The 12766-nt window shown below is 46.4% G+C and overlaps 1 protein-coding gene and 1 long non-coding RNA gene across 2 annotated transcripts in view; one reads left to right on the forward strand and one right to left on the reverse strand.

Moving 5' to 3' along the window:
- Nucleotides 1-12766, reverse strand: part of LOC146045951 (uncharacterized) — a 221064-nt gene that overhangs the window by 206917 nt on the left and 1381 nt on the right. The window contains exon 2 of the long non-coding RNA XR_014465692.1: nucleotides 11412-11537. This is a non-coding gene — a long non-coding RNA (uncharacterized LOC146045951). The remainder of the gene's footprint in view (nucleotides 1-11411; nucleotides 11538-12766) is intronic.
- LCAT (lecithin-cholesterol acyltransferase) overlaps nucleotides 12387-12766 on the forward strand; it is a 131419-nt gene continuing 131039 nt past the window's right edge. Inside the window, exon 1 of the mRNA XM_083165104.1 lies at nucleotides 12387-12589. Coding sequence (XP_083021230.1) covers nucleotides 12427-12589 — 163 coding nt within the window. The 5' untranslated portion in view covers nucleotides 12387-12426. The remainder of the gene's footprint in view (nucleotides 12590-12766) is intronic.

Raw genomic sequence — 12766 nt, forward strand, 5'->3', positions numbered from 1 at the left:
CTTAACAATCTAGATGAGTGGGCTAAAAAGTGGAAGATGAGGTTCAATGTGGATAAATGCAAGGTTATGCATCTCGGGAGACGTAACCAGTGTGCAAGTTACAACCTAAGCGGGGAGGCATTAGGTACTTCAGCACTTGAAAAGGATCTAGGAGTCCATATAGATAATAAGCTGGGGTGCAGTGTTCAATGTCACATTGCAACAAAAAAGGCCAACAGAATTCTAGCATGTATTAAAAGGGGCATGGAAACTAGGGACTCAAAAGTAATTATGCCACTGTACAAGGCATTGGTTAGACCGCATCTTGAATATGGAGTACAGTTCTGGGCCCCACACTATAAAAAGGACATCATGGAATTGGAAAAAACCCAAAGAAGAGCAACAAAGCTTATCAGGGGAATGGAGAATTTAAGCTATGAGGAGAGATTAAGCAAGCTAGGACTATTTACACTTGAGAAGAGACGTTTAAGGGGGGACATGCTCAACATGTACAAATATATCAGGGGCCAATATAAGGAACTCTCAAGCACTCTTTTTACTGCAAGAAAGGAAACTAGGACACGAGGGCACGAATTTAGATTAGAGGAAAGAAAATTTCGTTCCCTCAAAAGAAAAAATTTCTTTACGGTCAGAGCAGTCAAACTTTGGAACTCTCTTCCTGGAGAGGTGGTGTTGGCAGATACAATAAATACGTTCAAAATAAGGTTGGACAAGCATTTATTGGATAAAAATATCCAGGGGTACTAATAAGAACCATATTCTGTCTTTTACAAGGGATATGCTATTAAAACGTAGGTTGAACTAGATGGACGCAAGTCTTTATTCAGCCTTATCTACTATGTAACTATGTAACTATGTAACCCCATCTCCTAGCAGATCTGACCAATAGTATACTCATGATAACACTCACTTGTAATATATGGAAGGATAATTGAGATTAATCTCTCAGTGTCGACACCATCATCCAAGGTGTTGACACGGATAGAGGATCCACCTCCCAAACACAATTCCCATGAGATCAACCCATAGGCACATTTAGAATGAATAATCTTCACCCACAATATAGGGATGAACACATAGAAATAATTTTTCCTGTCGACACCACGCAGATGAAATCGTACAAAACTGTGGACACAACATCCACACTACACAATTGACTATATATTCCCCTTACCTAACATCACGATGTCACAATAGGCGCCTTTGACCCGATTACCAGCTGTCATTAATATCAATACGAACAAGAGACAATCAGCCAATAATTATAATATATTTAACTGATTGGCAAGAATTGGCAAGAAAATACCTTCTTAATTTAAAATATGAAGAAAACACAATCACCCAATACGAATCCTCAAAGGAGAAGGATGGGAGCAAAAGACCAATCATCGGGCAGCAGCAGGGCGGGACTTACCGCTCATTGAACCTGATTGGTTGATGCCCACAACATGAAAACCTTTTTAAACCTTCCGGAAACTGCAGGGCGGCTTGCCCTGAAGAAGCGGATAAACGAAAACGCGCGATCGGCACCCTCAGCCGTGCGAGCGTCTGCTTACCGCGTGTTGCTGCATATACAATGTGACCACACACAGGGGCGTAGCTAAGGGTTCATGGGCCCTAGTGCGAAAGGTCAGCTTGGGGCCCCTCTACATACAACAAAATTAAAATCTCGGTCTGTTTATATTTTAATACATCAAGTATATTATGTTAATAATAGAACTAACATTTAAACATAGGATAGTAGTTTATTTAAATAAAATATTAAAAAAACAAAGATGATAAAACTGGAGAGGCCCAGGTTAGCAGTTTCCTGGCTTTCAATCTTTTCAAAATGCAATCCTAGTGGGGAAGGACAGTCTGCAGTGACATGGCAGCACTGCATGCAATGATAGTGGCAACAAGCAATTACTCCCATTAGAATGTCCAGTGCATGCATTGTTACCACTAACCAGTCTCTTCCAAGTTCCATGTGAGATCCCCATAACACTGTCTGTAACTAATGTGTTATCCTTCACAAAGGTGCAGGCAAGATAAAATGATAGTTTAAGGTGAAGCCTCCAACATTTATATGTATGCAATTGCCCACTCACTCTGTGTTCTGCTCACTGCTCCCCTCTCACTGTGTCCAGACTCCCGCCAGCTGCCGCAGGTGCTCCACAGTCCTTCTGCTCCACGGCGCTTTGTATACTCTGCAGAGTATGCGCCCGCGGAGGAGTGTGGGAGGTCCTCCTAATCCATGGCGCCTCAGCAGACCATACGCCAACAGAGGAGTACGGGAGGGTACGTGCCAGAGCCGCGTGACGTCAGCGCGACGCACGCTGGCCGGGCCCGCAAAGCACCACTGGGAACGGGTGCTACTGTTCACTACTCTCATCCAGGACGGCCGGACAGTGGCGGGGGCTGGGCCCCCCTGGCTCAGGGGCCCGGTCGCAGGTGCGACCGCTGCAACCCCTGTAGCTACGCCACTGGTGTACAGCATGTTGCACAGTGTGACACTCTGCTGCATGCTAACACCTGAATCACTTTTATTTCCTTTGTGACATCATTATTGTGAGCCAGAAAAAAAGTCAATTTTTAATGACACACATAGGTTTTGCAGGCCGGACACGGGTTCAGTGTGTAAGCACCAATCCTAAGAAAACCCGGGTTGAAGTGCAGTGTGAAAGGGGTGTTTTAAGAGTCTGACACGGCTCTTCACAAGGACAAACCCGTGATCAAAATGCAGGGTTGGACACGGGTTTGCGGTCTGAAAGTAGTATTAGTAGGCTGTGATAGGAGTGCAGGGGTGGGGTGTACATGTGTGATTAGGCTGTGATGGGATTGAGTGCAGAGGGTGGGGTGTACATGTGTCAGTGAGTGCAGGGAAATCTGTACATGTGTGAGTAGGCTGTGATAGGAGAGCAGGGGTGGGGTGTACATGTGTGAGTGTAGCTGATTGTACATGTATGATTAGGCTGTGATGGGAGTGAGTACAGGGGAATGTACATGTGTAAGTAGGCTGTGATAGGAGTGCAGGGGTGGGGTTTACATGTGTGAGTAGGCTGTGATGGGATTGAGTGCAGTGGGTGGGGTGTACATGTGTGGGTAAGGTATCAAACAAAGGTGTTTTTCAGCTCCACAGCGCTCTCTATAATCGCTGCCTGGTTATTTGTTCAGGGAGCACCACTCCTTAACATACGCAATCACAAATACAAAAGAACAACAAACGGCGCTGATTCTAAGTGGTGACTAGTGAGAAGGTTTCTTCTTTTATTCTCCACAAGTCCTACTGGGATCCCAGTGAGTTTCACTATTGGACCACACTGACCTGAGTGTGGGTCCCTATGTACACATAGCGTTTTCTTTGTCCAAATATCCTTATTCACCAATCCACATGTCGCAATTGATTCCAAAAACTGACCTGGGAAATGGTCCCTATATTCATATAAAGGTATCTTTGGACAAAGTGCGTTCTCCAAAACAACTCCAGAATCAACCAGCAATGCACATCTTTGGCATAAGGAAACAAACTGACCTGTATATAGGTCCCTATGTTCACGTAGCGTGTTCTTTTAGTCGCTCACTCCTTTTCCTTAGCCCAAAGTATACACGATACCGGATTTTCTCCAAGACAAAATTTTAATTTCCAAGTGGATAAAAAAACATACAATACAATGTAGTAAAAAACGGGAGCTTTTCACAGGTATAGACCAATACACACTATATTATTCCTCCTCACCCGGAATGAGTTGGAACAATCTGTGATGCCCTGATGGTAGGGTGGATATCGGCCTTTCCTGTGTCCAGCGTCCCTGTACACCAACGCGTTTCTGACGTCACCGTCCTTCCTCAGGGTGTCCAGGGCTTATGTATGTGTGTGTGACCAAGGATGTGAATGAGTTCAAAGAACAGTATAGATTTTTAAATGATATGTGTATATAATACATACTTGCCTACCCTCTCCATGCGGGAGAAAATGCTCTGTTCCTGGGCTTCCCTGGTAATGTAGGATTGCCATCACCTGTAGAGAGCTAGGTAATTGATAAGAAAGGTGTCACCACAGGTGATGGCAATCCTACATTATCATGGAAGTCCAGGAGCAGAGCATTGTGTCCTCCTGGAAAGGGTCAGGTAGCCAAGTATGATATAATATGGATAGTTTAGACATTTGCAGAAAACCCAGCAACCCCCCCCCCCCCCCCCACACACACACACACACACACACACACCACCTATTAAAAATACATTGTGGGTGCAGGGGATGTGACTGCCATGGGACTGCCTCCAGGTCCCTCTGCTCCACCTACACCCAGTCATACTGCACTGTATCTAGATAAAGGCCACAACCAGCCAGGGGCCACAGGAGCCTAGCACCCTCTCCCCCAGTGTTAAGGGGCATACACACGTAGAGATCTGTGCTAAGCAATTTTGCTAAGCAATTTCTCTGGTGTCAAGATCTCCCATGGAGAGCACATACACATGCAGAGATTTGTGCTAAGCAATTTTGCTTAAGCAAAAAAAGGCAGGGTAGTGGTTCAGAATGAGAGATTGCGATCAGTTTCTCTCATTCTGTACACACAGACAGATTTGCAGTCATTTGCTAAGCAATTTGACTAGATTGTGACTGCATGCACTGGCTTAGTTAGCAAGAGATATTTAATCTCTTGGAGCGTACACACAGAGAGATCTGTGCTTACTTTCTAAGCAATCTAGTCAGATTGCTTAGAAAATAGCACAAATATGCTCCGTGTGTACACCCCTTTAGACATCTGAACTGCTCTCCTCCAGCAGCTGCCCCATAGGGGTGAAGCAGAGGTTGGTCTCTTGTTCGCAGGAACAGTTCCAAGTGTCCACAACTCCTCTGATAACTCGCCCATGTAACTGGCCTCACATTACAATCCAGGCAGCTGCGTAGCCACTGGCTCCACGCCCACGCTGGATCTTCCTGCCGCTAGCAGTTCCCCTTACATTGATACCCTTAAGTTCACCCCGAGGTTGAATAATCATAGCTCGCTAAGTGCCCGGGGAGCCCAGTACCCATTCTACCCACCAAAACTTACCACCCAAACCCTGGTGTGTGACCCCCCCCCCCCTCTGTTCCCTATATCCATGTGTGTATATGTGTGTGTGACACCTTGTACACCCTTAGCCCTCTAAGTGTTTTGACAACCTGTCACCCTTCTGCACTGTGCATGTGTGACACACTGCTCCACCCCATAAGGGGTAATATATTTGTGATCTGTGGGAGGGGTTAAATTGCATTTTTATTGTATTTTTTCCCTGCCTTTTCCCTTCCCACCCATATCTTCTGTCCATGGCTTCCAGTCATCATCCGCCAATTCCTCTGTCCCCTGGTCAAAGACTTTCACCCCACAAAGTCTGCCTCACAGTCACAGTCTGTCACTGTTGATAAAATATATACACCTTTGTCCCCCCGTCACCCCACACTGTCTACCCACTGGTCACAGCCCGTCACCCTGTCTATCCACTGGTCACAGCCTGTCACCCCACACTGTCTACCCACTGGTCACAGCCCGTCACCCCACACTGTCTACCCAGTAGTCTCAGCCTGTCACCCCACAATCTACCCACTGGTCACAGCCCTTCACTCCACAACCTCTGTCGCCCAGTCACAGTCCATCTCATTGTAGAACATTTAATAATAAATAACCATTTGATTATGGCACTATGGGCCTGATTCATAGGTGGACAAAATTCCTCCACAGCTGCATCCGCCTTTGTACACAGTAGTGTAAAAATGTGTAAATGCTGCAGCAAATCAAACTTGTACTGAGACTCAGACCACCTGTTTCAGATCTGCATCTTGTGTACACTATACAATTTTAGAATATCCCCTACTATATGTTCCAAACTCCTGGCTCATGGGTATGGCATTCCCTGTGAGACCACACCCCTTGAGGTCACACTCCGCCCATCACCATCCTTCTCCCCCAAAAGGGCTGCTTTCAAAAAATTCCCGGGCTGGTTTTCCTGCCCAATCCGCCCCTGCATCATACATACATAAATACAGCATAAAGTCATATACACAGCATACATATATACACATACACAGACACACAACATACATACATAAATACAGCATACATATGTAGCACCCCAGTGGGTTGCTGATCACTATAAACTGACATTGTGAGTATCTGCCTAAGGTATGGAGCACTGAGGGTAAATTGAGTGCAGGCCCCTTTAATGCTACCAGCAGGGGCGGGATCAACCCAGCAGGATGATTGACAGCTTTGAAGAAAAGGTAGCTGTATTGGCTAACAGAGTGTGGGGTCAAGAGGTGAAGCAGGAAGAAGCATGTGGAAGAGAGAGAGACTAGAGCAGCAGCAGCAGCAGCAGCAGCAGCAGCAGCATGGTGTCTGAGCTAAATGGAACTGAGGTGTGAAGAGAGTGACACAGAGAGAGTTCTTAATCTCCCCAGCTAATCTGCCAGCCGTCCCTGCTAGCAATAAAAGTGCAGGCTACTGAGTGGGACACAGTGGAAATAACTGCTAACAGCAGCAGCAGCAGCAGCAAGGTGCAAAGACACACAGAGCCCCATGTGCTCAGAGGAGACCCTGCAGAGCAGGACAGCATGCAGAGTGGAGGACACTGTAACAGCCTGTACCAGCAACATCCAATAAAGCGTGAGTCTGACTATCACACCCCTGTGCAACAGTGTGCTCCCCACTAGATCCAAGTTTGCACCACTCACCCCAACTCCAGTATTAACAGAGGAAAGCATCCACAGAGAGCTCAGGCAAAAGATAGCTCCTGGCTATAGAAGTGGGTCCCTGTCAGACCCCCCAGCAGAGTATATAACAGGACTGCCCTAAAAAGACTGTAACCTTTATAAAAGGATCTCTCAGTAGACTGTGAATGCAGAGACTTCATTTAACCCCTTCATGCTGGAAGCTGCTTTGAATGTGGGATTCAGCATTAACCAAGCCCTGTCTAAGGATTTGAGAACACCTAAATGAGTTGGCCTTGGACTGTTTTCAGTTAACAAACCTATTGCAAGACTCTCAGCCACTGACCCCCAAATAAAGACTGTGCTTTACTGCTGACTGAGCCAACCTGAAGAGACTGTTAAACATCATTTGATCTGCAGGATCATTACAAGGAATAGTGACTATTGAGTTGTATCTGGGTACCCAGTAGTAGGATGATATAGCAGAGTCTAGTTAATGTATGCAGCTATTGCACATAATAGTAAGTGTATTGTGAAGAGAAGTTTACATATATTGCAGGTAAACAGATTGTGTTACAAGAATTGAATTGTTCATCGGATTGGATATATTGTACTCTTCCGCTAAAGATGTGTACAGAAGTGTGCAGTGCTTTGTTTGCTTGATACCATAATTGCCGTTATTACTGAAGGTGATCATTTATACCCTCACCCAAGAGTCACAATATAAACTGTTATAAATGTACCAACTTGTCAATTCATTGTGAGCAATTGGAAAAGAAGAACTGAAGTAACCTCACAGTGTGAACTCCACCCAGTTTAGGTAAACCGGGCCACCACTGGCCTTGGGGGTGTCACATATGGCGTCATACCGAACAGGATCGGACATGGAAGTGCATAAAGGCAACCCCACTGCAGATGACAAAGCCTTTAGGGAATTGTCTGTAACATTGGATGGACTCCTCAAAATGACTGCAGAGATGAGAAAGACCCTAGCCAACCAGAGAATAGAACAGACTGTATACAGAAACGGGGAATGGCGTTCAGAACGCAGAGTGAAGCACCAATCCAGATGGGACGTTACCCAGGAGACGGGAAGATGGGTGACTAATCAGTTTTATGCTCGAGGGAGACCAATATGTTGGCGATGTAGACAAAGTGGTCATATTGAGAGGCATTGTCAACAGTCCTCAGGAAGACCATCACGAGGAGGACCACCCTGGGAAGGACGACCCAGAAATGCAGGCCCACCTGCAGTATTCCAGAGCCAAATGAGTGTGTCTGGGGTACATAATGCTGTGGCTGGTGAGCGAACCAACCCAAGAAGGATCTCTGGTCGTGTCGTGTGGTTCAGTGTACCACGTGGGTACGGGTTCATCAAAAGAACAGACACCAGACAAAGCGTGTATGTACATTTTACTGCCATTCAGAAAACCAACCGAAACTGGTTTCGGAGCCTGAGAAGTGGCGAAATGGTGGAATTTGAGTTGGCAAATGGAAAGAAAGGTATCAAGGCTGTACACGTGATCAGTCTAAATGGGGCTCAGGTGCAAGGCAACAGGCATGCTGCAGAGGGCAGCCAGCATTGGCGCTGTCCACCTTTTAGAGAGCGTTCACGCTACTGCCAGCAAGATTACCATTACAGTAAAAGTAGAGAGGAACCAAGTGAAGTTCTGCTGGTTGAGGAAAGACCCCGGGGAGGTAACAAGATGCAACCGAAGCTGCAGGATGTAGTCAGATGGCAATTTCCCCCAGAACCAAAAGAACAGGAGAGCAGAAAAAGGATAGAGTACACTGGTTCCAGCACAGCCAACCCCAGACCAACAGATTCCAGTGCAACTCACCGAGAAAGAGCCATTGAAGCTGTGGGGCAACTAGTTGTGGCAGAGAGATCTAGAGCCTTGAAAACCAATAGCAAAGAGTCAGATGTATCAAAGTCTGAGTGTAAGGCCCCGGAACAAACCCCTAGTGCAGCTAAGGAGAAGGTGACATGGCTCTTCCCAGAATTGCATGGGCCCGACGTTGAGTACCACACGATCAGCAAGGAGGAGGTCACCTTGTGGTTACAGCAGGCATCAAGAAGGAAAGAAAAAAGATCCAAAAGGAATTTCTACCAGCAAGAAGCACAAGGAATATCTTGCCCGCCAGTTATGGGGATTGATGGTTCCCGTTGCCATTAGCTGTTGATGCGTGAGGACACGCACATGAAAAAGCGTGGGCGAATGTAGCACCCCAGTGGGTTGCTGATCACTATAAACTGACATTGTGAGTATCTGCCTAAGGTATGGAGCACTGAGGGTAAATTGAGTGCAGGCCCCTTTAATGCTACCAGCAGGGGCGGGATCAACCCAGCAGGATGATTGACAGCTTTGAAGAAAAGGTAGCTGTATTGGCTAACAGAGTGTGGGGTCAAGAGGTGAAGCAGGAAGAAGCATGTGGAAGAGAGAGAGACTAGAGCAGCAGCAGCAGCAGCAGCAGCATGGTGTCTGAGCTAAATGGAACTGAGGTGTGAAGAGAGTGACACAGAGAGAGTTCTTAATCTCCCCAGCTAATCTGCCAGCCGTCCCTGCTAGCAATAAAAGTGCAGGCTACTGAGTGGGACACAGTGGAAATAACTGCTAACAGCAGCAGCAGCAGCAGCAAGGTGCAAAGACACACAGAGCCCCATGTGCTCAGAGGAGACCCTGCAGAGCAGGACAGCATGCAGAGTGGAGGACACTGTAACAGCCTGTACCAGCAACATCCAATAAAGCGTGAGTCTGACTATCACACCCCTGTGCAACAGTGTGCTCCCCACTAGATCCAAGTTTGCACCACTCACCCCAACTCCAGTATTAACAGAGGAAAGCATCCACAGAGAGCTCAGGCAAAAGATAGCTCCTGGCTATAGAAGTGGGTCCCTGTCAGACCCCCCAGCAGAGTATATAACAGGACTGCCCTAAAAAGACTGTAACCTTTATAAAAGGATCTCTCAGTAGACTGTGAATGCAGAGACTTCATTTAACCCCTTCATGCTGGAAGCTGCTTTGAATGTGGGATTCAGCATTAACCAAGCCCTGTCTAAGGATTTGAGAACACCTAAATGAGTTGGCCTTGGACTGTTTTCAGTTAACAAACCTATTGCAAGACTCTCAGCCACTGACCCCCAAATAAAGACTGTGCTTTACTGCTGACTGAGCCAACCTGAAGAGACTGTTAAACATCATTTGATCTGCAGGATCATTACAAGGAATAGTGACTATTGAGTTGTATCTGGGTACCCAGTAGTAGGATGATATAGCAGAGTCTAGTTAATGTATGCAGCTATTGCACATAATAGTAAGTGTATTGTGAAGAGAAGTTTACATATATTGCAGGTAAACAGATTGTGTTACAAGAATTGAATTGTTCATCGGATTGGATATATTGTACTCTTCCGCTAAAGATGTGTACAGAAGTGTGCAGTGCTTTGTTTGCTTGATACCATAATTGCCGTTATTACTGAAGGTGATCATTTATACCCTCACCCAAGAGTCACAATATAAACTGTTATAAATGTACCAACTTGTCAATTCATTGTGAGCAATTGGAAAAGAAGAACTGAAGTAACCTCACAGTGTGAACTCCACCCAGTTTAGGTAAACCGGGCCACCACTGGCCTTGGGGGTGTCACACATACACATGCAGGATACCTACAAACATACAAATAGCATGCACACACACACAACTCCCACACGCAGCATATCATATACACACATACAGCATGCATAAACACACACACAGCGTATAAACTCATGCAGCATACCTACAATACAATACATATACTGTAGCACACACTGCCAGTGGCCCCCCACACCCACGGAGCACTAACCAACACCTTTGAGGAGGAGAAGAGGAGGACATCAGTCACAGTGCCCGGGAGAGGAGCTGCTGCTGCTGTTGCTGCACATGTTTCCTGTCTGTGTGATCCAGTCAATGATGTACATAGAGCTGAGCTCTGCTGTTTGAGCTCTCTGTGAGGAGCCTCTGCAGCTGAGCTGCTCTGAGCAGAGTGGCCCCGGAAAGTGCAGAGACGGAGACAAGACAGCTGATATTGTGAGCCGGCGGCACAGCAGAGAAGACACAGCAGGTGCCGTTAGCAGTGCACGGTGCCATTTGAACCTCTGGCGCCTGGAGCTTGAGCTCCTCTGGCTCCATGCTAGCTACGCCACTGCTGACAAGGATATGGACTATGCTAACTACGCTGGCTGCGGGAACACGATGCTGATACTGACAGAGATGCTGACTACGCTGGCTGCAGGAACACTACACTGATGCTGAGAGGGACACTACGCTGACTACGTAACTGCCGGCAAAGTACCAAAACCCTCCTATGACAAGGCTGCTGCTGCTGCTGTCCTCCATGGGCCTTAGAAGCATATGATGAGCTCCACCAAGCAGAGGTCAGCACAAACCTCTCAGCCTCTGACCTCTTGTGCAAAGTCTCATGGGACTTAGTCAACTCTCCCAGTAATGCACTGTACACTTGTGCAGTGAGTATGCCTTGGCTTCCGATGCTCAGCACCATTAATCAATGTCACATTGGCAGATAGGTAAGCTGCAGCACTATCCCATGCCATGCACCAAACCTTTAGCTAAAAAAATATATAGCAAGGATGATATCATTTAAATGAAGAAACATATACTCAGACAGCGGGGTCCGGGGCAACGTTTCGGTTTTAATTAACCGTTTTCAAGCTCAACAATACAGACATAGAGACCTTACCTATATCACCTCCCTCCACCGTGTGAGTCGCTTGCTCCCCGCCGGGAGTCCGGTCCTGATGAAGTCACCACTCTGCGACGCATGCCGTGCGGCAAGCTGGGACCTCCGGACAGGTTGCTAAGTGACCTAGTAAACAAAAAGTGAAACATACTTTAAAATGTAAGTGGCACAATAAATCTGGCGAAAATCGGTGCATCAAGCAGCCGGATCTTTATATATGCTCTTGATCGGCTAATGATATAGCCAGATAATCTGGAAGCAATACATAAAAAACAATATGAAAAATAATTTACAGCAAGAAAGCAGTGTATACGAAGACAGTAAATGGACAACCAAGGAAAATCACAAAAAGCATGAAAAACTGCATGCTTCATTTAACTCTTGGGGTGCTATATTGTTCAGACGATGAATCCATCTGGATTTTAGCTGCAGCAATTTTTTATCTCTGTTCCCTCCACGCAAGTTTTTAGGGACATGATCAATTATTTTATACCGTATTGAGGCAAGATTATGTTTATGTTCCCTGAAATGTTGCGGAACCGGTTGTTCCACTGTTCCCACTCTGCCTTCCAGGGATTGTCTAATGTGAGATCTATGTCCCGTCATGCGTTCTTTAAATGTCCGTGTGGTCTTGCCCACATAGAGCAGACCATACGGGCATCTGATGAAGTAGACCACATGTGTGGTACTGCACATAAGGATATGCCTGATGGGTATCCTGGCACCTGTATGGGGGTGAAGGAAACTATCATGAGTCAGAATTGGTATTGATAAATTGTATGTAAAAAGGGGGATCTGTCCCTCCGAGTGTATGGGAAATCTCTTTATTACTTAGCACAGTTAGGCAGTGTCACTGTCATTTCCATCAGGGGGAGACATCTCTCTGTCCTGTAATTTTTGCTGAGGGAATGAGAGAAGACGGCTAATTATTAATGAGCTGCTGCTGGCATTAGCTTTCTCCTGCCTTATCTCTGCATAGCCCTGTGTAGTTGTGTCATTCCTGATCCGGCTGAGAATGCTGAGACACAAGAAAAGTCCCAGATGGAGCCTCTCTCTACTGCTGCTGGCTGCTGCCCACCTGCCTCCTGCTGGGGGCTTCTGGCTCCTGGACGTCCTTTTCCCCCCTAGTATTACCCCTAAGGTCCCCCTCAGCAACAATAGCTCTCCGGTGGTGCTGGGTGAGTCATGGTACTAATGTATATTACCTGATATAACATATACATATTCTGCAGCACTGTACATAGAGTGTATCAGTCCCTGCACCAGCAGAGCTTACACTCTATACACCCTACCATATGGACACATACATTATTTGCCAGAAGCCAATTGCCTGCCAGTATGAATTTGGGAGGGTG

Source organism: Crinia signifera, chromosome 11 (assembly GCF_055691185.1).
Source record: "Crinia signifera chromosome 11, ASM5569118v1, whole genome shotgun sequence".
Taxonomy (NCBI): domain Eukaryota; kingdom Metazoa; phylum Chordata; class Amphibia; order Anura; family Myobatrachidae; genus Crinia; species Crinia signifera.